Here is a 27,903-nt window from a genome sequence, read left to right as displayed (position 1 = left end):
ATGTGTGCTACATCTAGGTTTGTTCCTGAAAACCAAAACGTCTGCAGAATGCATCCACAATATAAATTCAATAAAGATTTTCTAGTGCCTTTTTAATACATTCTTTGAAATGGTTGTAGAGCTGAGATATGGTTTGTAACTTGCAGTTTATTATTCCAAATACCAATTTACTCATAACTCTTCCTTTATTTAGAAAATGTATAGCTCAGCTGGATAGAAGTCTAATTAGTATTCAAACTTTCTCACCATTGCTATGTGTACTGACTTTTTATGCTATTTCAGTATTAATAATTTATCACTTTATAGAGTAACTTAAAAATAGAGTTATCTGAGAGGGCAGGAATTATGCCAAATGTGTCCTTCATTCACATAATTAATTTCGCAGCCTTTTTATTCAACAATAATCTTGGTTTTCTTTCAGAGGTTAACACTGATAAAATCTGTTACTGATCAACTAAGATCTCTGGAAAAATCATTAGTACCTATTACATTTCACCGCTAGGATATCTTTTTTTACAAAATAAATTTGCTCTGGGAATGAATGGTATGGAAAACAAAAGGAGACTAAGCAGTTTGATTGTTATACTATGTCTCTAGGATGATTAAGAATGATTAAGATTGAAGAATTGGATGGGAATTTTTTTAAAAATATGTAAGTTATTATGTCTTTTTATAACATTAATTGTTCATTATTCCATATTTTCCACCTTAATTAAAAAATTAGTACTGCTTTGTATTGCTCTGCTTTATCTATTTTTATATGAACTGTCATCATATTTTTGCTAAAGCCTATGAATTATGGATATAGTAATATTGTTTTTTAAAAAACATCCCTTTTGGAAACTTATGTTTTTTTAAAAAAATCAAAGATGTTTTCAAAAGCCTATTGTGGAGAATTAAAATGGAAATATAGGCTTTAGGAGGTAAATGGACATATTTCAGAAATATAAATTACAAATTACAAATTAAATGAGTACACTCTTGAAACTAAATTTCTTGCGTGCCTTGTCCACATCATTATTTACTATTATGTGATATATTTGCTCAAATACAAAAAAAAATTGAAGCCTGGGAGCTGAAAGTTATCTAAAACTAGAGTTTCTGCAGATAGGGAAACAAACTCTGCACATGCTCCTTAGAAATGCAGCATATTAAGAAAAGAGAAATTAGATTAGTAGGTATTTAAATAATACCACAGCTAAATGGCATTAACTTTTTCTATGCTGTTAGAAGTTACAGTGTTAATTTAATTCAGTACACTAAATATTAATTAGCCATTGATTCAGCAGTGTGAGAAATCCAGGTTTTAAACATCTGGCTTACAAGCATATCAGGTGTGTGGAAGTATGATAAAGATGATGTTAGGTGATTTTTGCTAAGTAACCTGACAGGAAAGTATGCTGCAGAAAAGGCAGCAGTTGTTTGGAAAGGTTGGCAAATTATTCAAATAACTATGAAGGTGTATTAATTTCAAGGGTAGCTAAGGGCCGTATGAGTGGTTGTCACTTTGGGGAGGAAAAACTTACTCAGTTCCTGTTTATTCAGATTATATGTAGAAGTGAAAAATGGTATGAAGAGAAAAGGGGAAAATAAATTTCAGATAAATAAGATAGATTCAGTAGAATAAATTTTATTTGTTCTATTTATTTTGATAAAATGGATCATTTGGGGAGAAGAGGTTCAGCTAAAAACAAATGCCAATTAAATTAACATAGTAGTAAGAATTATTATGTAAGTTTGCCTCTTTGTTATAACAATGTAGTTTGTGCCACTTATGCAAACTTGGTTCATTTATGTAATGGTGTAATTGATATTTTTTTAAAAAAAAATGCATTAATTTATAGCAACTGCATAATTACACAAGAATAAGTATTCGCACAATTATGTAAAATGTCATTATGCAACTGGCCAAAATATCAATAATTAGCCATACTTTGAAACACAATATTTAAGGGTTAAGCCTAAATGTAATTGTGGCCCATTGAAAGTTTTAAACGACAATTTATTAAATCAAGATTTCTTTGTATTCAAACAAATATATTCAGTTTGAAAATGTTTAAAATGAGCTGTTTCTGAAGACTTTTATCATGTCTATTACTAAAATGATTGGTAATAGACTCTTGAGGTAGTGCTTCACCTCATGAATAAATACAGATTTAATTGCCCAGAACAAAAATATTAGAGAATTCAAGATTTTAAGATTAAAATTTGTTTCTAAGAGGAATGAAAATCTTTATCAATTGCCATTGCCAGGAATGCTTCAAACCTGTGAAATGGTTTAATAGAATTATTATATAACAGTCTGCCATGTTCAGATATGAGTGCTATTTTTGAAAAAAATCTTCACCATTGACTTCTTAAAATAGAAAAGGAGGGAGGGAGGGAGGGAGGGAGGAAGGAAGGAAGGAAGGAAGGAAGGAAGGAAGGAAGGAAGGAAGGAAGGAAGGAAGGAAGGAAAAACGTGTATTTATTATTGCATGCACTGACTGGATACAAACTATTCAGAGTTTTAGTTTTAGTTAATATTGTCCCAATCTAACCAGCATCTCTTCTCAAAATTGAACTGGGAAATTTTGGATTATGGCCAATTTATCTTTGTTGCTCATTCTACCATACAGTTTGAGACACACACACCCATTCTCCCAGTGTTCACACACTCATAGTCCAATCTTTATAATACTATATATTTTTACTTTTCAAATGCCACATTCAGCAAGAGTTCCATTGGTTTCATCTGTGTTCTTAATTTAAAAAAATCCTTTGAGAATCCCTATGCTGCCTAAAAGGCAGCAGTTGTCTGGAAAGGTTGGCAAATAATTCAAATAGTTATGAAGGTGTATTAATTTCAAGGGGAGCTAAGGGCCGTATGAGGGGCTGTCACTTTGGGGAGAAAAAAGAACTTATTCAATTCCTGCTTTTCAAGCAACATGAGAAACACATAACTTTAGTCTTTGTTATATCACTACACACTCAGTGGCCTTTTCAAAGCATTTCACTGTCAAGAGTATTGCTAACTACTTATCCACACTTGTGGCTGTTCTTGCGGTTCTTGGCTGATTGCCCAGTTTGCCTGTCATTCAGAGGGCTTCCCCACTCATCCCCCTCTGCACTGCTTCATTCTTCTTGATAACAGATATGCTCAAGCTGCAGGAACACATGCCTCTGGCTGCTTGTGATGCATAGTGATTCATAGAAGGAATTGTCTTAGTTTGTGAAATAAAAGCGGTGCCTGGTCCATGCCTGAGACCTAGACAAGGGAAACCTGTCTTTATTGCTGCCTCATGTTAAATTGACATGGTGCTTAAGTTTACTATTTGCTTTGCTTTTTCCATCTCAGCTTGCCATGTAAACCCTTGCACAAACTGATTTGGCAGAATATTTACACTTACAAAAGAGTTTGCTTCAATCATGGAAATTCAACTCTGGGCATTCAAATCAGGAATTATACACTGGGTAGAAACATTTGGCTCACTCTATGGATCTAGTTTTTGTTTCATCAGATTCCCCACCCCTATCCCACCATTCACCCTAGCTGAGAAGTATGGTAGGAGATGCAAATAATATTATGATTTCATCTTTTTCCACAGATTTGCAAAAGAAAATATTGTTGATCTACAAATGCTTTCTCTGTATAGCATATTTTTAATTCATGGATTATACAAAACTATATTGCTTTCTTAAAAATAACACTTACATTTTATCATCCCAAATAGTTTAATGTGTCTTTCAATAATGTAATTATCAACTCTTTTCAATAATTTTAATTACTTTTTTTTTACAAATATACTGAATCTAAAAACTTGGCATAGCCCTAAAATTAAGGTTGTATTGCCAACATTTGGCATTTTTGTGTCAGAATATTTTTATAACATTTTCTTATCCCATACATTAATCATTTATAAATCAGAATAGATTTTGTCCACAGATGTATGATGAAGTATTCTGGAAGCAATGAAAAAATTAATCAAATTCCAAGGTCGTTGAAATACAAACATTGTCTTTGGAAATAAGGCTACATTTTTTAAAATTTAAAAAAAAAATAGATTTCTTAAAATTGACTGTTGGAAACAGAAGTGATTTCAAAGAATACATACTTTAAAGAATAGGTTTCAACAATGTATATCTTTAGTTTTTAGTCAATACAGGTAATCCTCAATTTATGACCACAATCTTCTGATGCTAAGTGAAGCAGTTAAGTGAGTCAAGCCCAAAATGTTATTTTTTTTTGCTGTGATCAGTAAGCTAATTACTATGATCATTAAGTGGATCACATGGTTGCTAAGCAAATCTAGCTTCCCCCTATGACTCTCCTTGTCAGAGTAAGGATAGGGACAGCTGCAAATGATGATCACTTGACTGGGACATTGCAACAATCAGAAGTGTATGTCAGTTGCCAAGCACACAAATTTGGATTATGTGAATATGGGGACACTGTGATGGTCATAAGTGTGAGTATCAGTTGTAAGTCACTTTTTTCAGTGCCATTGTAACTTCAAACAGTCACTAAATAAATGGTTATAAATAGAGGACTACATGCATTGGATTGAAAGATTAAAATTGAGGAATATATGGTGATAAAAAACAGACAATAGATTCACAAGAATCTAACCAAATTCTAGCAGGATTAGTTCCCATATGTACAAAATATTATTGTGCAAGTCAACAAGAAACTTTCAGTATGGTTTTGAATGAAAACTGAAACTGTTTAAAATAAATAAACATGCCTAATGATCAAATTAGAAATCAACAATAATCGCAGATATCCAAAGTGGAGTATAATATTTATAAATGTATAATTTATAAATATAAAGCATAGAGTCAGTGGTTAAAGCATCAGGGTAGATGAGTTCAAGTCCTGCCTTAGCCATGAAAGTCAGCTGGGTGATTTTGGGCCAGTTTCTCAATTCAACCCACCTCACAGAACTGTTGTGGGGAAAATAGGAGGAGGAAGATTTGTTGGATATGTTCACTGCCTTGAATGATGGTGGGATAGCAATAGCACTTAGACTTGTATATCGCTTCACAGTGCTTTATAGCCCTCTCGAAGTGGTTTACAGAGTCAGCATATTGCCCCCAACAATCTGGTCCTCATTTTATCGACCACAGAAGGATGGAAGGCTACCTTGAGCCAGTGAGATTGAACTGCCAAACTGCTGGCAGAATTAGCTGTCATACTGCATTCTAATCACTGTGCCACCATGGATACATATAAACAAACAAACAATTAACTAGCAATTAGCAGCTGGGAAAAAAGAGACAAAGAAAAACAAGGGACGACAAAAATACTTTTTTTCATAAAATTTTTAATCTTTTGGGTTTGTTTTGTCTTTTTTAAAAAAGTGTTTTGTAACCATCACATTTTCATTTCAACTTTCACATTTGTGCAAACTCTGCCCAAAGTATGCACAATATGTAAAATGAAAATGTTCATTTCATTTATTTATCTTTCCTTTGTTTTTTGTTGTTTTTTATTTAAAAATATTGGTTTGAAACTATAATGATAAAATAACAAAGAGAAACATGGGGGAGAGGAGGAAGATATTTTTCTTTCCAAACTTGTAGAAACAAGGAAAAAAGTATTGAAGAAAGAAAAGAGTCCAAATTATATTGGGGGGGGGAAAGGATTTTTGTCTGTGATAAACAGAATGAGAAGCATTAGGCAGACTGTTCAGGTAAACATGAAAGATTCTGCAGGTTCTTTGATCCCAAACCATTGGCTGAATGAGAATTTGGGTATTTTTCCCCGCATCTTAGCTCAGCATGTTCTACATTGGTATCTGAAATTGTCTTCTGTTCCTTTGTTGGCAGATTCTTAGTTTTCTGAAAATCTCTTATCATTCTGTGCAAAGGACATTTACTCGAAACTGCCAGACTTCCATAGAGACTTAGGGTTTCAAGTGAAAGAGGAAATTTGCCCCTATTTAACTAGACAGCTGTCTTTTCCCCCCTTACAGAATACCAGTAGTATGAAAATAAACAAATAAACAAATAAATGTAAAACATCTGGTGACCTCTTTCAGCTTGAGTCACAACCCATCTGTAAGTCTCTGATGAGGCACATGCATAAGACCGCTGTGGTTAGAAGAATTATCAAATAGAGTTTTGCCTTGTGAGTGCAAACTATATTTACCACATTTAAGCTAGTTCAGCATATTTGTGGCTTTTTTCCTGGGTTTCACAAGACAGTTGAAAATATTGTAGAGAAGGAGTATTGTTTCTATTTCATAAGTGGAGGATGTCATTGTTTTGCTCAGCGCATAGCAAACTATGGAACTATTGACATTAATAGATAGAAAAGAAGAACCAAATTTGACTATATATATGTGTGTGTGTATGTGTAAATTTTTTGGATTGCTAACAAAGAATTAAAGGGAGACTGATATGGCCATTTCAAACTTATTTGTTCTCATCAGTCAGCCATACCCTTCTGAGATTCGAACCTGGGCCGATTGCACATTAGGCAATTGTTCTAACCTTTAGGCCACTGGCTCTTTCTTGCTTTGTTAGCTGAGAAGCAAGGGAGATATGTGTTAAGTGTTTGCTAAGTATTTAGAATACCTTGCTAGGCCCCAAACACGGGACAAATCTTATTTCCTGTTTCAGCCTAACCCAAGGTTACTTTGTGCTTGTGCTTCATGCTTGTGCAAGCAAAGTGTGATCGGAGCTGCCATCTCTCTATAAATATTGGTGGGGTTGTGTGTGGTGCTGGCTTTGTTGCTGTAAGCGGGTTGGATGGCTGTGTTGTTACATCCTGATTGGATGATGGAGTTATTGTTTGCAGTTTAGTCAGCTGTTTTGTAACATCCTGTGTGGCTGAGGTGTTGGCTGTAAATAAAGGGAACAGAAAATAAGATATCCTACTATTAAATACAGTACATTGTGTACATACATACATACACATACATACATACATATGTAGTCTCACATTAGTTATTTGTGAAACAACAATTGGGATAAATCATCTTGGCAGATCAAGCCTGAACCTTTCTCAGGTTTTTCAACTTCTGAAAGTTTTGGGAGGTTTTGGCGGCTAGAGAGGGGTTGTCAAAGAAAAACTAACATATAAATGGTTTGATTTTCTCTTAATCCAACCCCTTTGTGTGTATTGAATGAATTAATGAATGAATGAACCTTTATTGTCAAAGTACAACCATGTATAGTAATTTATTGCACTATCAGTGTCTTATTTACCTATTGCTGTAGAATACTAGAAAATTAATCTTGTACATTATGAAAAAACTGACTTTTTATGGCTATATAAATAAGAATATACCATATGTGCTTTCTGACTACCACTAAGACTAGACCTTTGTAGACTAGAACTTAGGTTGACTACTAAGCAGTGTCCTAGTATAGCTTTGGCTGGCCTAGTTATATTGTCACACATAAGATTCTTCAAGGATAAAGAACAATTTGGGGAGAACAAAGGGTCAACTCATTTGGATTAGATAATTAGTAAGTCTGTAAGGAGTAGATTTTCTTCCATTGGAATAAATTATTGGTTTGACAGTTTTAAAGTGCTGGTTTATAAGTGACAGATTAGATGATAAACGATGGGGCCTTTGGCTTTCTGGCTGAAGAAGCAGAGGTCAGAGCTGTAAAACCATCAAGTGGTACTTTAACTAGACAACTGATCTAATAATAAAATGCTGCAGAAAACAATTGACAAGAGCAAAGTTAAGCTAAAGCCCTAGTGCTTAAATTTCATGAAAAAGAATAAGAGGGCTGAAAGCAAAGAAAGGCTTGTGCAGCATCTGATCTTGGATATTAATTTATAACATTAAGTTCAGGGAAATCTGAAGAAAAAACATTCCTGGTATTACTCACTGGACAAGATCAAAGAAACTCCTTTAAGTTAATAGGAAAGTTGTCTAAGCATATATGGTAGTGAAGCTTTGGTAAGGTTCTGTTTCAAAATGATACTTATTTCATAATTTCTCATAATAATGCCATCGTTACTTACCAAGATTTTTTTTCAGTCTCCCAAGTTACAGTGTTGAGTAATGGTTAACATATTGACTGACAATGGTACACCTAGATTTACTAATTCATATTAACTGAATTAACTATTCAGATTTGATTTAATTTGAAATAATATATATATTTATGGGACAATTTACTGATCAATGGTCTTGTAGATCATATCCATATCTTCCATATCAGAAAGTATATAAATTAGTTTGAAGGCTAAATATACATAAGAGCTTAATTTCACAAGATAATGAGTGCTGGTGTATGCCTGTATGTGAGTGATTTTAATGCATGTCTTTTAAATCAAGTTGAGGGAAATCTCAAGTGAATAGAGGTAGAAGTGCTGAAATACAATTACTTTTCAGTCTGTCTACTTCTTCAACTATTGAGTCGTTCCTTACATGGTTTCTTTTTTCATTTACTAATGTATTTGCTTTCTGTCTTTACTGAAGGGAGTTCTATCTGTTCTAACTGTGACATTATCTCCTTGGTGGTCTTCAGGTTTTGGTAAAGTTATTGCTTATGGCCCTCTTACTTTCACTATAGATATAAACCAGCTGTTGTCTGTCTCTTCTTTATTGGGAGACAATTAGTATGTGTCTACCTAAGAATGGAAATCTAAGCCTTTTAAATGCTGCATCAGCAACCCTGTGAGAACGAAGCAAACTTGCTTACATAAAAGAAAAAGTAAACAACTTCAGCAACTCTTTCAGATGCTACCACTAATGTCTCCAAAGAATATAAACAGAACTTGTGAAAAATAAAATATGTTTGGGTTAAATGTGAAGAAAGAGAGAGTAACTCCAAAAGAATGTTCAAATGACCTGCTTCTAATACTAATTTTTAAGATTTTAAGATTCCCTTTCATACAGAAGAGTCTATCATGTCCCATTTTTATACTAAAAGTTGCATTCCTTGTTTTAGTTGTGATACTTGCCAATATATAAATAGTCAGGGAGAATTTTACACCACCTTGTCTTTATGTCAAGCAGCATTTAATGGCTGAGTGATCTTGTGCCCCAGGTCTTGGCAGCTGTCCTCCAGAGGCCAACTTTTGGGGATTACATTGACAGTCAATCAGTGGACCATGTCCAATGTAAACTAGACTAGAACCATTTAAATTCAGTTACTATCAACAAGTCAAATTAGCTAGAAACTTTTCTTGGAAGATTTAATAACAATGTGGAATTTTAATAGACACTGCCTTGTTTCTTGTTTTTGTTTGGGAAACCTCTTAAAGGATTAAATAATGCACTATTTATCTGAAATAATTTATTCAATTAATTCTGCTTTTTTCTTACTTTTACCATAGGTGGAAATAACCCTGCAGGATGTCAATGACAATCCACCAGTGTTTCCTACAGATATGCTTGATCTGATTGTAGAAGAGAATATAGGGGATGGATCTAAAATAATGCAGCTAATAGCTACAGATGCTGATGAGGTAGGAAGTGACTACTTTTCTGAATATTGAAACCTTGTTGGTATTACAGTGATTTCAATGCCCAGATTGATTTCCTACACTATAACTGAAAAGTTAGAGTTGTTAAGGAAGTAGGACATAAAATGTGATTACTTGCTGATTAAAAATGGAAATTGATATAATTTACCACAAATGTGTTAAGCTAAAGACTCCAAGACATTTGAGCTAGACAGGGAAACGTAAAGATTTGTCACTTTGCTTATATTATTTGTTTTTTCTTATTCCAACCTTGTTGATCATGATTTCTGCCTAGCTTCTTTGCCCATTAACAAAAAAGCTGTGCAGTGCTGCAAAGAGACAATTTCAAAGAAGTGTTATGAATTTCTGAAACAGAATTCTTTCTTGATATCTGTACTGACCTGCGCTTTCTGAAGTGTGATGTGATTAGCAAGACTAATTAAAGATATCACTAAGGACTGACATCAGGTTAATGGTACTCATTCAATCAATTAATAATTATTCAATCAAGGACCAAAGGTGATCAGGCCTTACCTCTAAGATAAGGAGTAGTAGAGAATTGTGGGTTTCATACTCCTATATTAGAGTTGCTCATTTCAATGCAAAATAATTAATTAATTTCAGGACAGGTTTAGAAGTCAAAGCAATGAGGTTAATTTACTGTTAATATAGGTAGGAGGTTCACCCCCACATTGGCCATCATCTATTTTATTTGGCTTAATTCTTGTTTGCAGTAAAGTTTTTTTTATTTAACTAAGTCTGTGAAAGTCCTGCCAAGTCCTAGCATGAAATTCCAAGATCCATATAAAATCAGGAGCTTATGGTTTATTATCATCTTGGGTAGCCTTACACTTGAATGTTTTGGTGAAACAAAGTTACCTGAAGGGTAAAAATATTATCTTTTATACTGGTCTTCTTGATATTATCTTTATCTGTTTCTGTCACGGATTGGGTATATGATAAGAAGACCCTTGTGAAATCAAGAGAAAAGATTCCAGTAGTCAGGTATGATTATGTCATGATAAACTCTAGTCAAGCACTATATTAGCACTATATTAGCCCTATGGAACCAGCTCCCCCCTGAGCTTCGGATGGCCCCAGATCTCCCGTCCTTTCGCTGTGGCCTCAAAACACTTCTTTTCCATCAGGCTGACCTGGACTGACAGGGATTTTAATTATGTTTTTAATTTTTAACTTATTTTAATTTTAATTTTAAATTTATTCTACAGGGGCCATTAATTTAATTTTCTTTTAACTTCTGTATTATTGTATTTTATTGTTGTTAGCCGCCCTGAGTCCTTTGGGAGATAGGGCGGCATATAAGTCCCAATAATAAATAAATATGAGTTTTTCCTTTATATTGTGAAATAAATTCCTGGAAAATCAGAAAAGCAGAGCAGCATCAAAGTTTTGTTCATAATGATATGGAACAAAATATATTTTCAGATGCATACAAATCTCAAATGGCAAATCTTACATTTAAAAATTCTTGTTTTTTGCATGTAGTTGCAAGAGGTTTTCCAGTAATTGTACATACTTATTGACATACCATACTTTGCATATACTCAGGAGTTTTGCTGAGAAAATTCCAGGCATCCAAAAATCAAAGAGACCATAGGTTGGATCTAGGCTTAGTGACACAAAATTCTTGCACTAATTTAGATCCCAGTTAGTGCTATATCAAGGATCTGTTTCCCTGTATAACATAGCACCTCTTCACAGTGCCTTCTATCCATTTTGTTACCAGATCAGGGATGAAATATCTACTAATATGATCCCAAAATATCCTTGACATGTTTCAGGTTATGGTTCTTTATCAAGAAACACTTTGATGATTCACAGGCTAGAAAGCCTTGTTTTGCATTTTTAAATATGTCTGTTTTAATGTAAAATTTATAACTTAGTTGTTTACTGAAGATTTAGATGAAATGTATCTCATTTTAGTTTTTATTTATTTATTTTTCAGGGTGCAAATGCTTTGGTAACTTACACCATCATCAGTGGTGCAGAAGATAGTTTTCATATTGATCCAGAATCAGGTGAATTGATAGCTACCAAGCGGTTGGATCGAGAACGCCGTTCCAAATATTCCTTGCTCGTTCGTGCTGATGATGGTCTACAATCTTCAGATATGAGAATCAACATTACTGTTAGTGATGTTAATGATCATACACCTAAGTTCTCCAAACTATGGTATTCCTTTGATATAGCAGAAGATACCACTCCAGGTAAACTGAATACTTAATATGAAATATGAAATTAATGCAACTATTTTGATTAGTTGAAGTAGATGAATAATTTTTTAATGTTAAAATGAGATAGATATATGATAGATAGATAGATAGATAGATAGATAGATAGATAGATAGATAGATGATAGATAGATAAACAGATGATGTAAATATGGATGATGTAATAGAGATGTACTTAATTGTATTCTTGAACATCTAAGCTAAGGTATCTCTATTACCTGGCTTTATGAGGGAGCAGGAAGTAAATTTAACCAAATTCATCCTATTATCTTTTACTACAATAATAACATATTAAAGAGACCTATATTTTGTCTGCAGTACAATTTAATCCTTAACTTCAAGAAAAGAAAGAAATTCTAAGGCAGGAAGCACAGTGACAGCCACTGATATTGTATAACCCCTCATTATATAAGAAGGCTGCAATAAAAAAACCAGTGTGTTCTATTTTAAAGAAAGTGTGTAAATTCCAAAAAAGAACTTTTTGCCAATAGGGTCACAGCCAATTTCAAAATATATTTTTCAAAAGACTATTATTCGACTTCAGGAAAAACTATTGTTTCCCAGAGTTGGGTTATCTCAAAAATAAATGTCCTTTTACATTAAATTTGTCTTCTTCTGCCCCTCAGTGACATTGCATATTAAGGGTCAAGTGATCTTGAAATAAACCTTGGAATGCTTTGGTCATCTGTGCCCATAAATAATCTGATGCAATGCATTATAATGATTGGATATATATATATATATATATATATATATATATATATATATATATATATATATATATATATATATATATATATATATATATATATATATATATATATGTTTTTGCTTTTGTATTAACAAAATCTTCCCATTTACAAAAAGCATTTTTTTGAGGAAGAGGCATCTGCGAGAAAATAAACCAAAGCATTTTTGCTGATTCCTTTCTACTTCAAATAGTTCCTTTGCCACCAGATTTTCTTCCTGCTGATTTTAACCCATCACTTCATATAGCACAGGAAATGAAGCTGTAGGACAATAGTAACTTTTTGTAGTTCCCATTTACTTGAGGTGTTGATCTAAAATGGTACAAGCTCTAATCCCATTTTTTTTCTATTGTTTTCTTTTTTCCATCTTCCCCTCCTCCCATTTTTCATTTAGGTTCTTTAGTAGCAGCTATATTAGCTAGTGATGAAGATTCAGGCATAAATGGAGAAATCACATACATTGTGAGTGAAGATGATGGCGATGGGACATTTTTTTTGAATCCAGTTACTGGTGTTTTTAACTTAACCTGCATGTTGGACTATGAAGTACAGCAGTATTATGTCCTTACAGTTTGTGCACAAGATGGAGGTGGACAATCCACCATTAACAGAGTTTATTTTAACATACTAGATGTAAATGATAATTCACCAATATTCAGCATGGCTTCCTATAGCACCTCTTTGATGGAAAACTTACCTCCAGGCTCTACTATACTTATTTTCAATGTTACAGATGCAGATGATGGTATGTATTCTTCCATATTTTGAAAGTCGGTATTGTGGAGCATATTTGCACATGTATGTTATAGCACAATATAGTGTTCATATGCCATACCAAATATACCAAATATAATGATTATCTATCCTGTAATTATACTAATTGTTCTGTGCCCATAGTACACAAGGTCATTGCTAGTTTAATACTGTTTACTCTTTATGATAATAGATTTGCAGGATCACATAAAGAAGTCTCCATTCCAGGTTGTAGCATTTTTTTTTAAAAAAAAGTCTTGGTAGCTAGTGTAGATGTATATTCTCTGTATGAAACTATAAAATTGTCATGCTGGTTCCATTAATCTCACTGCTAAAAAGTATAAGTACAATTTGAATGAATGTCTTATTTCCATGTGTGTGTGTGTGTGTGTGTGTGTGTGTATGTATGTATATGTATAGCACACATCATACACACACACAGACACACACACACAGACACACACACACACACACATATATATATAGATGGCCCTCACTTACTGACTATGATTGGGACTGAAAAATTCTGTTGCTAAGCTTTACAGTTGTAATGCACAATGTCACACGTCTGTCCCATCTTACGACAACTATTCTGGTAGTCTCAATTGCTATCATTAGGCAAATTCCACACAGACTGCAGGGTCTTGCAGTCATATCAGTGGTGTCATTCAGCCAGTTCGCACCACTTTGGCAGAACCGGTAGCTAATTTTTTGTTGCCCAGGCCCAGAATGGACTTTTTTGCCCAGGCCCAGAATGGACTTCCGGAAGCGGCATCCACACAGACAACTGGTTGTTCACATATCTGAATCCCATCACTGAGTCATATAATCATTATATGCAACTACCTGCCATCTTCCTTATTAACTTTGTTTGTTGGAAGATGATAGTGAAGGTTACAAATGGAAATCAAGTGACTATGGGGAGTGCTATGGGGAGTACAACTACAATGACCCATTATAAATTGCCCTCATTTAGCACTTATACTGGTGCTTATTCAGTCTCTGAATGTTAAACAACAACTATCTGTATTTATTTTATAATATTTATAATTTTTCTAGTGGTTTTGGAATAGGATACAAGAAAATCAAGTCCAAAATACAAAAAGCAAAGTTGATTTTTCAGTGTAGCACTTTAAAGTATTACAGTAAAGAGCCAGTGATGATGGTCATAAGTATCCTTTCAACTAACCTAATTTAAGGGTAAACATACTTGAAGGAAACTGCTTTGAACAAATGTTCAGTCTGATTTCGATGTCGTCAGTACCTTCAATCACTTCTATAATATATTGTGCAATTTTTATTTGCAGATAATTATGCCAAATAGGGGATATTGAACAAAGTATCATATAGATAGATAGATGATAGATAGATAGATAGATAGATAGATAGATAGATAGATGATAGATAGATAGATAGATATAGATATAGATATATAGATATACATATAGATATATATATAGATATAAAATAAAAAGTATTCAGAACATTTTTATACATTTATATATATAAAAATGATAAAGCATCTGCAAAGTTTAAAATAATAAATAGCAGTGATTAATAATTGAGTATTAGAGTCTGAATTCATATTTCATATTCCTTCTTCTGGGAAACCGTGGATTCTTTTAATATATGATATTTATTATTATGTGAAAAAAGTAAAATGATTAAAAAAGACAAGATAGAAAATAAAAACCCATTAAAAATAAAGTTGAGCTTTTTTATATTAGATAGATAATATTTCCACATTATTTATTTAGTACTATGAATGCTTTGCTTTTAGCATAAGGATGTAATAGGTAATGGATATTGGTTTCAGTTCAATATACTACACATTGTAAAAATATAAGATGACATTTGAACTCAGAGTTATTGCTGTCTATATTATTCATTATAAGTTCAAATGTCATCTATGTTTTACAATGTGCAATACATTCACCAGCTTTTATTGCAGTGTTATGCAGAGGACACTATAATCTTACTGAAATTAGGATACACAGCTTTTTCCCCTTTATTTTTAAATAACTTTTTAGAATTGTTCATTTAAATAATTTATATAGCTGCTCACATAAATAACTCTGGGTGGTTATAAGATATGAAATGCATCAACCCCAAAATAACCCCCCTCTGCCTCTGTATGTCCAAGGACAAACTGTCAACCTCAGTCATCATCAGTAGTAACTTTTGACTATGGCACAGTCATGTAATCAAATATATATTTTCCACATTTAATTGCTAGTAATCAAACATTTGTGCATCATATTAGTTCTGCCCACCTCATAATAAAACTTGTTAAAATTAGACATTAATTTTCTTTTAAGTATCTATGAAAACTTTATTTTGTGTATTTACTTCAAACAATAATCTGAAATACAATTATTCAGAATGCAGTAGTTCACTCATGAGTGATTGTTTTGCATCTAAACTAGCTAAGGTCATGTCCTGACTTACTTCTACCAGATAAAATTCGCTTTTGCCCAATAAAGTTTTGCCAGTGGAAAGATCAGCTATCAGAGTAGAGGATATTTTATTAGTGGAGTGAAACAATGGATTGGAAAATATGTGGGACAAGAAAGAAACTGAATTACCCATGCCCAAATTTTAGTCATACCAGCAAGATTTCTGCGTCACAAAATTAGGCTGAATCTGGTAGGAGTTCTAAAATGTTAATTTCCATGTGGTTTGGTGGAGCAGTGGGCTAATGCCTCCTTAAGTAACACCAGCTGCCTGCAGTTAGTGCAGGTTCGCATCCCACCAGGCTCAAGGTTGACTCAGCCTTCCATCCTTTCAAGGTAGGTAAAATGAGGACCCAGATTATTGGGGGCAATAAGCTGACTTTGTAATAATGCTGCTTGGGGGGGAGCCCTAATAAGCAGGCATATACATAGAATGAAGGCTATTGCTAAGCACATTGATTTGTGCTTTAAATTGTAAGCCGCCCTGAGTCTTCGGAGAAGGGCAGGATATAAATGGGATTAAAAAAAAAACTTAGATTTAGGCAATTATTGTAAAATTCATCTATAACTTAATTGTTTTTGTTACACACAGCCTAAACATAACCAACTGTGTTGATTAATCACTTGGATATATTTTCTAAGCAGATTTGTACTGGAGAGCTAATTAAAAGATCTCTCTGTCTCTAATGATCAATGATCCTACACAAAATCAGTGTCATGTCAATATATTTATGAATGTTAATCTGAACTATGAAGTAGACAACTCTTCTTATCTATAAAGTAAATACTAAATATTTGCTAACCTGTTCCATTAAAAAGTTTTTAACTATAGGCAGATAAAGAAACAATTAACAAGACAATATTAGCTATCTGTTCTGATAAATTTGTTACAACCTCCAACTCTTATTGTAAAACTGGATATTGGCTTGGAATACACTAATTCATATCATTTGCTTAATCAGAACCAAAATATCTTCAGCAGCATTCTGAATTTTTTAAAAAACTCAATGATAGATTAATCTTTCATTTTTATTTATTTGTCAAATTTATATAGCCAATCTTCTTGCAGACAGGTCACTCTAGGCAGCAACAAAACTAAAACAATAAATACCAAGTTAATTATTAGTATTAAAAACATTTCCATAATTCACCAGTCCCTGGGTTCTCCAGGCATGACTGTTCACCCTGCTTCTGACTAACCTGTTCACCTGGGTTCTGACTGACTACACCAGGGTTCACTTGGGTTCCCCAAGGCCTGACTTTTTACTATTCTCCAGGCCTGACTGTTCAATCTGGTTTTGAGGAACCTGTGGTAAAACTAGCCTCCCTTGGGGGTGGGGGAGATATTGCATAATGCCACAGCAGAAAAGGGGTGGTGTACCTAGGATTCACCAAATGTAGCTATGTATAAATTATATAAATGCAGACATATATAAGTTGTGTGTTGTTTTATGTTCATAATGATTGGAATTATGAAATCTTTTTTTTTAACTTCTGTGTTTTTTTAGGTTCTAACTCACAGTTGACCTACAGTGTTACTTCTGGAGATAGCCTAGGACAATTTAGTATTGACAAAAATGGTGTTCTAAGCATCAAGCAAACTTTGGATCGTGAAAGCCAATCTTTCTATAGCCTCATCGTTCAAGTTAATGATATGGCTTCTCCTCCAGCCTTCAGATATACAAGCACAACACAAGTATCTATTATACTGCTTGATGTCAATGACAATCCTCCCAGTTTTATCTCTCCAAGACTGACGTACATTCCAGAGAATACGCCCATTGACACCATTGTATTCAAAGCCCAAGCAACTGATCCAGATAGTGGTCCAAACAGCTATATTGAATATAATTTATTAAATCCTTCAGGAAACAAATTCAGTATTGGAACTATAGATGGAGAAGTAAGGCTGATTGGAGAACTTGACAGAGAAACAGTTTCTAATTACACCTTAACTATAATTGCTACAGATAAAGGACAACCATGTCTCTCTTCATCTACAGATATAGTTGCAATAATCCTTGACATCAATGATAATAACCCTCTCTTTGCTCAAAAATTATACAAAGTTGAGATTGCAGAAAATACTCTGACGGGGACAGATGTAGTCCAGGTTTTTGCTACAGATAACGATGATGGCTCCAATGGGCATGTTCGCTATACTATAATCAGTGGAAATACAAACAATGAGTTTCGGATTGACTCTGTCACAGGAGTAATAACAATAGCAAAGCCTTTGGATCGAGAAAAAATAGCATCCTATTCATTAACAATCCAATCAACTGATCGTGGAAGTAGTCCCCGGACTGATACCACTATTGTCAGCATTTTTTTATTGGATATTAATGATTACATTCCTACATTTGAGCTGTCTCCCTATACTGTAAATGTCCCAGAAAATTTAGAAACGTTACCAAAGATCATTCTTCAGGTTAGTATGTTTTAGCAAGGAATAATAATAAGATTTACTAAGATCAGCATTTATATGTTATTGGGCACACACATACACACACAAACATATAACAGTGTCTATCTGTCTTTGATTTACCTTGTAAAAGTCAACTAAGGTTTGACCCAGTTAGCTAGATTATGCAACCCTTTAACAAGATTTTTGTACCATCTTCATCTATGCAAAGTTCAGAAAAGGAGTGATAAATACGGAACAAATAAAAGCAAAGATAATATAAAAAGAAAAAAAATCCATTTACACAAGACCATTTTTATATCACCAGATGGGCCCATCAACATTGGTTTCTACTGCTAATCAAGACTTTAAGCCATAAGGCTTTCACATCCTACTTTTTAGTAAGAATAGGAACAGATTAACAGTCTTAGTTGCAACCCTCACCTATGGAACATTTTTTGCTACCAGAAAAGACACAATTATAGTCTTTTCCAAGAGCATCCAAAGCTCACAGTGCTTTTACCCAAGCAAAGCCCCTATGGTCTATGAAATCCTGGCTCCATAAAGTCTACTTTGTATATGAACATGATGTTCCTTACATGCATCTACTGGGATATCACGTATTTGACATAGTAAAGAATTCAGGGTGAAATTTTCCCAATCCCAATAAGAGAACTGAAATTGAAGTTGAAATCTTCTGTATGTAAGCCAAGTATTCTGCCATTTCTCCCCAGTTTATTGGAATCATTGGGAACATGATGTCTTGCAGGGCTTGTATGGCTGCTTGAGAAAGTCTTTTCTTCCTAGCTGTGCACCACAGAATCCATAGACAGATGGGAATTGCTTTTGAACCAGCCAGACATGCCTTGCAAAAGATATGGATGTTTTAATGATTTGAAAAGAGGTACCTCATTAATCGTGCCATGCATTGTAAAGCAACTTATTTAAAAACTTTGCACAACTTTTCTGATTAGCATTTGGATGTCAGACCATCAAGAAGGCCAAGGGCTATAGGCTATGATAAAACAATCTCTCTGTGTTTGTGAGTATGAATCAGAATAGAGCAGTAGCAAGTTACCTTTGTATTCTTGCCAAGAAAGCTACATGAGCATGAAATCTCCAGGATCTAACCTTTATAACTTTAGCATTTGCTGATTATTATACATAGCCTATATGTGATTTTATCTCAATTGATGGATTAGAACTATGTTGATTAGAAACTCTTTGCTTTTTCATACAAATATATGTTTAATGTGTGTTTACACATTAAACATATTTGCATGAAAATATAAATGCTATATTCAGTTTTAAGTGACTGAAAATAATATTTAAATAAGTGTAATTAATTGCACCTATAATAAGTTTTGTTTTAAATCAATGTAAATAAGTTTCTAATGGATGGATTTTTGTCGAATAAAAAACCACAAACATGAAAAATGTTGAATGAAGAGAACATAAACAAAGACATTATATTCAAAGTAACATGATTCATTGCTCCTATAGGTTGTGGCAAGAGATGATGATCAAGGACTAAATAGCAAATTAACCTATTTTCTAATTTATGGAAATGAAGATGGTGCTTTTACTCTCTCAGCAAATGGAGAGCTCCACCTTGTACAGAGCTTAGACAGGGAAAAAAAGAAAGAATATATCATGTTGATCACAGCTATTGATTCAGGTAAGCAACATAAGGTTTTAACATTTTAATGGCATGGAAAAGTTCAGTGGGCAAAGAATTATTCTCTTGATTTTTTGTCTACATTGCAGCATATATAAGAGTGTATACATAATTTATTTTGTTTTATTTTCAAAGCTTAATTTCTTTACTCAAGAATAAATGCAATATGGGCCAAACTTTGTCAAAAATAATTAAATATATAGTGTTATAGTCATATTAACACTGTAAATATTGTTCCATACTTCTGTGCATCAGTACAGATGATGTTCTGTATAATATATGCAACAATGACATATGTAATACTTCATGCAAGCATGTACATTTGGTAGCTTTTTGTTATGTTGGTAAGATTCACAGAAAGTTTTACTGGTGTAAACTGCAGAAAACTCTTCTTACAAATTGGTTGTTTCACAGAGCTCCATTCATGTTGTGGTATGTGTTATATCTTCAGTTCTTTAGGCCAGGGCTTTTCAACTTTTTCACCCATTGTACCACTTTTAGGATATGGCAACATCCGAGTACCACCAGTCGCCTAGCACAGGGCTTTTCAACTTTTTCACCCATTGTACCACTTTTAGGATACGGCAACATCCGAGTACCACCAGTCGCCTAGCACAGGGCTTTTCAACCTTTTCACCCATTGTACCACTTTTAGGATATGGCAACATCCGAGTACCTAGCAAGGTGTCAAAAACTTGATGGCCAAAAAAAGGAAAAAAATGATGAAGTACAGGTAGTCCTTGACAGTTCGCTTAGTGACTGTTCGAAGTTACAATGGCACTGAAAAAAGTGCCCCCCAAGCCACAGCCGAGCAAGTCACCTGCCTGCCCACCCAGCGGCGCTTTTCCTCCTGTCAGAGGTTTGCATTGTTGTGAGCATTTCTGTTGAGGATTGGCAGCAGGGGTGGGGTGGGGGGTGTTTGGTTTTTATTTCCCCCCCCCTCTGCTGGGTGGTTGCAGCAGGTTTTGGTCACTTCACATGACCCTGGGACACTGTGACCATCATAAATATGAATCAGTTGCCAAGCATCTGAATGTAAATCACAAGACCCTGGAGATGCTACAACATTCCAGCTGATTGGCGCTTCTTCTGGGCTCAGAAGCACCAGGATCAGTGCTGAGCTCCAGCTGGAGCCTGGCTTTGATCCTGGTGCTTCCACTGAGCCCTGACAGGCCTGCAGCTCCAGCCATCTCTCGCTCAAGCTTGTGCGGTACTGCCACCAGTTCAGCTCATTCCCCTCCCCCACTACCACTTTTCTAGGATGGTACCGCCAGGTGCCAATGTACCATAGGTGGTACCCGTACCACTGGTTGAAAAGCCCTGCTTTAGGCATTGAATGAGACAGGAGCATTGAAACAGCAACAAGTTTATTAACTCAGAACAGAAGCAGCCCTAATGGTTGCTGCACAGCTATTGATACAGTTAGTCTCTAGGCAGCAACCAATCGGTTTAAAGTAACAGTATCCCACCCATACCTAATTATCAGCTTGGAGACAGCCAGTCTGGCTTTCAGTAACAGCAACCATTAAGCAATACATCAATCAGACATTAGGCAAGTGATTTAAACAGTTGTGGCCAATACATTACAGTATGAAAGTTATGCATTAATCATTGGCTGGTGATTCTTGTTTTCCTAAAAAAAATGAACTGAATAATTTTTTTAAATTTTCTACTAATTAGTTTTAAAGAGGGCTCTTTCAATTGTTTGTGAAATAAGCAATAGTATTTATTTCTATTTTTGTAAAGCCTATTGGAAGCTTTACACCAAAGTTGATTTTAGCTAAAATGCCAGGAAGGGATTTTGAGGTGAAAGAGAAAGGATAAGAATTTTAAAATGACAAGAAACTGAAATTTGACTGGATAAGTAGGAGCTAATAGAAGCCAGAAAAAGGAGAGTTATGGATCCATGTCTGCTATATAAGTTGATTGAGACCAATTTTATATTTACAATGAGAAGTTGATTCACTTTTATTTTTATCCTTTTATCTCATGTGTATTTAGCAAGATGCTGTTGAACTTCAGAACTCTTTTAAACTTTAAGCTTTGTTTTGGAGAAGTGTCTTTAGGGAATTATTGCAATTTCCTTGTATTCCAGAGATTTCATTAGTTAATAGCAAAACCCAGAAAGTAGACAATACACTGGCTTATATTGTTTGGAATAATCATACAATAAATGAAAATGTTCTCCATTGAATTTTACAATATATACTCTTCTTATTACCCCATTTATAAGACCCTTCCAATGTTGCTAAAATCTATAACTAGCCATGTTTTTTAATCTGGTTCAGACCAGAGATAAAGCTAGCTAAATTTTTTTATAGTTCTCTGTAGGATAAGAAGAAAAATGTAATGTTTTCCTTTGAAACGGTAGATAGATAGCAACTTCTTTCATTTGTTTTAACTGTGAAAGAGATTGAAATATAAAATTATATTTTATAAATATAATATGCTTGTTTATGTCATCTTTGTATAATACAAATGTATGGAAACTATCATTGGAATAAACTAATTGACAATAAGAGAACAACAAAAAATAACAAATTAAAGGATTTATGGACTTCCTTTCCTTATCTTATTCTCAACTTTATTTTTCTATGTCTATTATCCAATAGTTTATTTCCTTTTTCGGATTGGTTAGAGGACATGCCAGTAACTGAACCTGGGAGTTTATTCATGAAAAGTCTATGAGATAGTAACTCAGTATCGTAGAAAATATTTACCTTTTAACAATTAAATGTAACTTCTTTTTTAAAAAATATATTTTTCTCAGTATCACCTATGCAAGCAAAGCTGTGCAGATCCAAACTTTTTTAAAAAAACAGCTTGTCAAAATTACACTCATTTATACAATCACTGAGCATAAATCAAGCCCTGGATATTACCTCACAGAGTTTTATTACCTGTAAAAAATGTCATTTGGTTATTTTCAACACAGCAGTTAGTTTTTCTTATATAGAACCTGTTTTATATATTTTGGACTCTTTTGTTGCCTGCTTATTTTCTTTTTCTATTAACATCTGTGACTGATATAGTAGAGTTGACATATGTGAATATTAACATTCACCTCAACATGTCATTTGATAACTAATTCTTCCTGTGTATTGTTTTCTGTTTGCTGTGACGACAAACATGAAATCAAATAAGGCAGATAGGCAGATAAATAGAAAATGAAATGAAAAGGCCTTAAGGCATGTTAATTTTATTTCCTTTAAGTGCTTTTGTCCTGCTTTTCTACTTAAAAATGCTCAAATGGATCACAGATAAAATGATCTGTAATTAATATGAGTTCAGGTTTTTTTGTGTATGTATCTGTGTAGGGGGCAGTTACAAAAACTCTGTATTGTGCTTTTAACAATTCTGCAAATCTGTAAATCCACAATTTGCATTAATGCAAAGAGTTTTGTAAGTTCTCAAACTGTTGCTCTTGAATTTGGCTCCCTAATTAGGAAGGTTATGTAGCCAATCATGTTATGCAATTGGCAAATTGATTTTAACCTAACAATTATATAAGCATTTTCAACTTTTGCCATCATCTTGCTTCATGAAGCCATAAGCAAGGTAAGACTGAGATAAAGATCTCTTTTAAGTAGTTCAATATTGTTTTTCAAAACTGTCTTCAGGGAATTATTGCTTACTTCTTTACTCTCAGAGACTGCTGTGGAAAACTTAGAAAGCAAACATGCAGGAATTTTTAAGTGAATGGAACTGTGGGATAATCCATTTTTTTCAATAAAGAGAATTGCAATTTTTTTAAAAAAACAAACTACAGAGTTCTTGTCCTTATACTGGTCTTAATCATATTTTTTGCTCTGTATATATAAATGCATGGCCATGTGCACATGCCTTTATGGTGTGTACATATGTATCTGTACATTTTCTTTGTGATTTCAACTCATTTCAAGTTTGAAAAAGTTAACATGAATTGCTCCAGAGAATGGAGAGCTTAATCTGCAGTTATTTTTCACTAAACATTAATGTCATAATAAGCTGAATCTCAGATGTGAGTGGTTTCTTAGGTCTGCCTCTAAAATTTATGTGGCTGAAATCAGCATGAGATGACTTTTCCCCCTGGCTGTTAGTGGCTATGATTCATATAAGCCAGGAATGGGAAATGGGCAAGTTTCCAAATGTTACTGAATTGCAGATGAGGCAGGGATGTTGGGCATTGTTGTTAATTTGGATATCCACAGATTCCTCATCATTGACATAAGACTTTAATCTGAAGTCTAGAAACTGAAATTAGCAAGGCCAAAAGCTTGGTATATGCCCATTTTTTTATAATTCAAACACCACCCATACTCTTTTACCTAGTTTATGTAAGCTACAAAGTAGAAATGTGTTTTATAAAAAAAACATCTGGCACAAGTTTTTTGAAGTACTGTTACAGCAATTAGAATTAAATTCCCAATTGCATTTAAAAAATTAATGAGTTCCGATACATATGACACTGTTTAGAGTAGTACTGTTCTGTTGGCGTGGAGTGGGGAATAAAAAAAGAGAAGCTTATCATAATCTATATGCTGAAATTTAAAATGTGAATATATAATGGTTGTTAAGAAAGCATCAACTTTTATCTTGACATAAAATGTTGACATTTGTTTTTTATTTAATTAACCTGTCGCTGCCCAACTCCCAGTGGTTCTGAACAGTTTATAATTTGTTTAAAACATTAACAACAAATAAAAAAGACAAAAAGAAGGGCAGGATGACAAAACTAGATGGGAAGAAATGAAAACAAATTATTCAAAAAAGTGGCTTCATTCATCCTCACAAAAGGGCTGAATCAAATCTTCAAGGAGCTTTGAAACACCAGCAGGTTGGGGGCCTTCAGATCTTAGTGGGGGTGAATTCATTCCAGAGGACAGGCTCTGATACAGAGAAAGTGCACGTACAGTGTCCCAATGATTTAATTTTGCTTAATCGAAGGAATCTTGGGTGCATCGAATTTGCCAGGTCAAATAAATCAGGCAGATGCTATGTGAATTAGGTGTTCCTTCAAGTAACCAGGCCCTATGTCTTGTAGGACTTTATAGATAATGACCAGCACCTTAAATCATGCCTAAAAGCAAACTGAAAACCAGTGTACATTAGAATGCACGGGTGTTACATGGGTATACCAAGGTATGCCTATCCCTGCTTGAGCTATTGTATTCTGGACCAATGAAGACTTCTGGGTGGTCTTCAAGGGCAGAGAGTCAAGTGTGAGGTGACAAAGACATGAATGACTGTAAGAAGGAATCCCTGAGCTAGGAAAGGCAGAAGTGTCATATCAGATAAGACTGAAAAAGCCTTCCTGGGTACAGCTGCCACCTGCTCATCAAATATAGCTAGGATTCTAGGAAGAGCCACCATCCCCACCCCCCAAGTTCTATACCCCAGGTTCTTTCTTGAATGAGAAAGTGCCAACCCATCTAGGGTCAGAAATAAAATATAGGTTCTTTCTCTTATCCTATCACCATTTATGACTGAATTTTACCTGAAATATAGTTTCAGACAAAATGCTTAAGCTGAACTTTTCCTTGATTTTTGGCTGTTATTTTTTTAAAAAACTACGTTGCTAACCAGAACATATGGTTTCTAGGGTTACCCTTGTAACTTTTTACGCTTATTGTTTGGTCTTTCTACTTACAATGCCTTTCACACAAAACCATATTGTTCTTCTTTTGTCCTTCTATGTATAAGGAAGAGTTACATTTATAGTCAGCATGCTTTCCTGGTATACTTTTGTAGGCTTAAAATAAACCCAAACCATACTGCTTCACAATCTTGATTTGTTACAGCTTACTTGGTTCCATTAAGTGGTTTGGCAAATTACACATTTCTAAAAAAACTTGTTCTAATTTTCCCCCTTGTGCATTCCATGCTGTGGTCTTCAAGTAACTATTCCTTTTAAAGAGTTCTGTTAAAATTAAAATGTTTGCATATTTATACTATGTGCTTTCCCTTGCATCATACAGGGCTTTCTATTTTGTATGTCTTACAATGAGTAATATTATTTGAATACCCATAATCTTTAAACTATGTCAGATTCTAAGAGTTCTTTTTATATAAAGTGTACAGTAACATGATATTCTTTTCATAGCTTTCTGTTGAAGTAGTCCCATTATCCAAAATTTGGAGCAATCCAAAAGATATTAAAATCCATTTAAATTAATTAGACTGTTAAATTGTGTTTTCCAGTATTGCTTTCTGTATGTATGTATGTACGTGTGTGTGTGTGTATACATATACATATACATATACATATGCATATGCATATGCATATGTATATGTATATGTATATGTATACATACACACATGCCCTAACTAAATACAATTTACTAGCAAAAATAAGGAAAAATATGAGGTTCCCAGGAGTCATTGAGGTACTAAACTGAAACTATCAGGGTATCTGTTTCATTGTATTTTAAGGCATGTATTGCAGTATGAATTTAAAGCCTATATTACCTGACATGAAATTTTGAAGGAAATATGACATTCAAAATAAAACCATATGACTCCAGTCTAATAATAATAATAATAATAATATATTTTATTTGCAGTTACAGACCAAAGTACAAGTGCAACAAAATAAAAACATGGGGAAAGTAAAATCATAGACAATTGGACACCAGAAGCCTTGGTTGAAGGGAATTGCAACGTTCTCCTCTAATAGTTACAGTTCTTAAAAGAAATTTAGAAACCTGAGAAGTGATGTATGAGGAGCCATCCCCTAGACAATATAAGACCAAATTACTAGCATTGGGACCAGAAGGGTCTATTTCAAGGAAAGACAGTAATTTAGTTCTGCTTGCGTTATACATAGTATAAAAAGACATGCTCCACAGTTTTAACCTCAGCCCTATCACAGGGGCATAGACCCTCGCTAATTGGGAGCCTCTTAAATCGCCCATCGAGTAGTGCTGAGTTCAAGACATTGAAATGGGCTATATTTGGGGATGGTTAGAGTGTAGAAGTATGAAGCCATCCTCAGTCCATAATTATTAGATTGGCTGAAGATCAGAGGGGAGCAGGTTTTGTTAGCTCTGGCTCTTAGATATTGCAAATCTGTGTCCACAAGCCGTTGGACTACCCTAGACTGGGTGTCCTTGAGGCCATAATCTCCCAAGACATCCCCCGTAAAACCTAGCAAGTGGAGTTTCTTCGTCAGCTGCCTCTCCCAATGAGAGGTATGAGGGTGAGCAAACACCAGGGAGAGGTAGCTACCAGGGACTGCCGAAAGAGCACCCGAAACCACCATTTAAAGGTGTTGATCCATACCATGCATTCGACTGATTGAATGCCCAGTTCCAGGTACATCGGAGCAAAGCCAACACAGGGAGGGAGACCCAGAAGTTTCCTAAGAAAAACAGCCTGGGTTCTTTCAATACAATCCTTGAAGCCCCATATCCATATGGGAATTCCGTAAAGAGTTTGGGCCAAGGTTTTGGCTTTGTATATACGCAGAGCAGAAGGGATAAACTGGCCTCCTTGGGTAAAGAAAAATCTTAGGATCTGCTGATGGCTACAGAAGGCCGAATTCAGCACCTGGGTTCGATGTCTAGTCCAAGCGCCAGTGTTCTGAAATTGAATACCTAAATACTTAAAGTGGAAGACCTGCCTAACAGCATTACCATTGATAGCCCAGTTGTATAATTTCCGGGCTCTAGAGAACACCAATACTTTGGATTTGTTGTAATTAATGGACAAATGGTTCTCGGCACAGTAGGACCCAAATGCAGAAAGTAATCTTTTCAGACCGAGCCTTGATAGTGATAGAAGGACCGCATTGTCAGCATAAAGGAGAAGCGGAATCTTCATATTTGACAGCTTTGGGGCATGGGACTCAATACGTCCAATGTAAGAGGCCAAGTTAGATAAGAATAAATTAAGCAAAAGAGGGGCCAGGACACAACCCTGCCTAACTCCGCTCTTAATCGGGATATGATTTGAAAGTTCTCCCTGCAAGCTGCACCTGACCTGGCTGGAGGTCTGATTATACAAGGATCTAATTAGGAACAAGAGACGTCTGTCAATGGAACTTTTGAGCAATTTTGACCACAACAGTTCCCTAGGGACTGAGTCAAATGCTGCCTTTAAATCGATGAAAGCAGTAAAGAGTTTTCCACCTGTTGTGATAGTGTATTTGTCAACCAGGTGCGCTAGGGCAAAGAAGTGGTCCAATGTGGCACAGCCCGCTTTAAACCCGATCTGTTCTGCACC

General features: G+C 34.5%; 1 protein-coding gene across 1 annotated transcript in view; it reads left to right on the top strand.

Moving 5' to 3' along the window:
* The window catches only part of FAT4 (FAT atypical cadherin 4), a gene marked incomplete at both ends in the record, with an annotated part of 127,270 nt that overhangs the window by 48,502 nt on the left and 50,865 nt on the right, over positions 1–27,903 (top strand). Inside the window, 5 exons of the mRNA XM_081332493.1 lie at positions 9,284–9,415; positions 11,379–11,640; positions 12,808–13,158; positions 17,128–18,050; positions 19,527–19,701. Of these exons, the coding sequence (XP_081188619.1) occupies positions 9,284–9,415; positions 11,379–11,640; positions 12,808–13,158; positions 17,128–18,050; positions 19,527–19,701 (1,843 nt within the window). The remainder of the gene's footprint in view (positions 1–9,283; positions 9,416–11,378; positions 11,641–12,807; positions 13,159–17,127; positions 18,051–19,526; positions 19,702–27,903) is intronic.

Source organism: Vipera berus (assembly GCF_964194415.1).
Source record: "Vipera berus genome assembly, chromosome: 7".
NCBI classification, from domain to species: domain Eukaryota; kingdom Metazoa; phylum Chordata; class Lepidosauria; order Squamata; family Viperidae; genus Vipera; species Vipera berus.
This window is presented reverse-complemented; position numbering and strand designations above follow the sequence as displayed.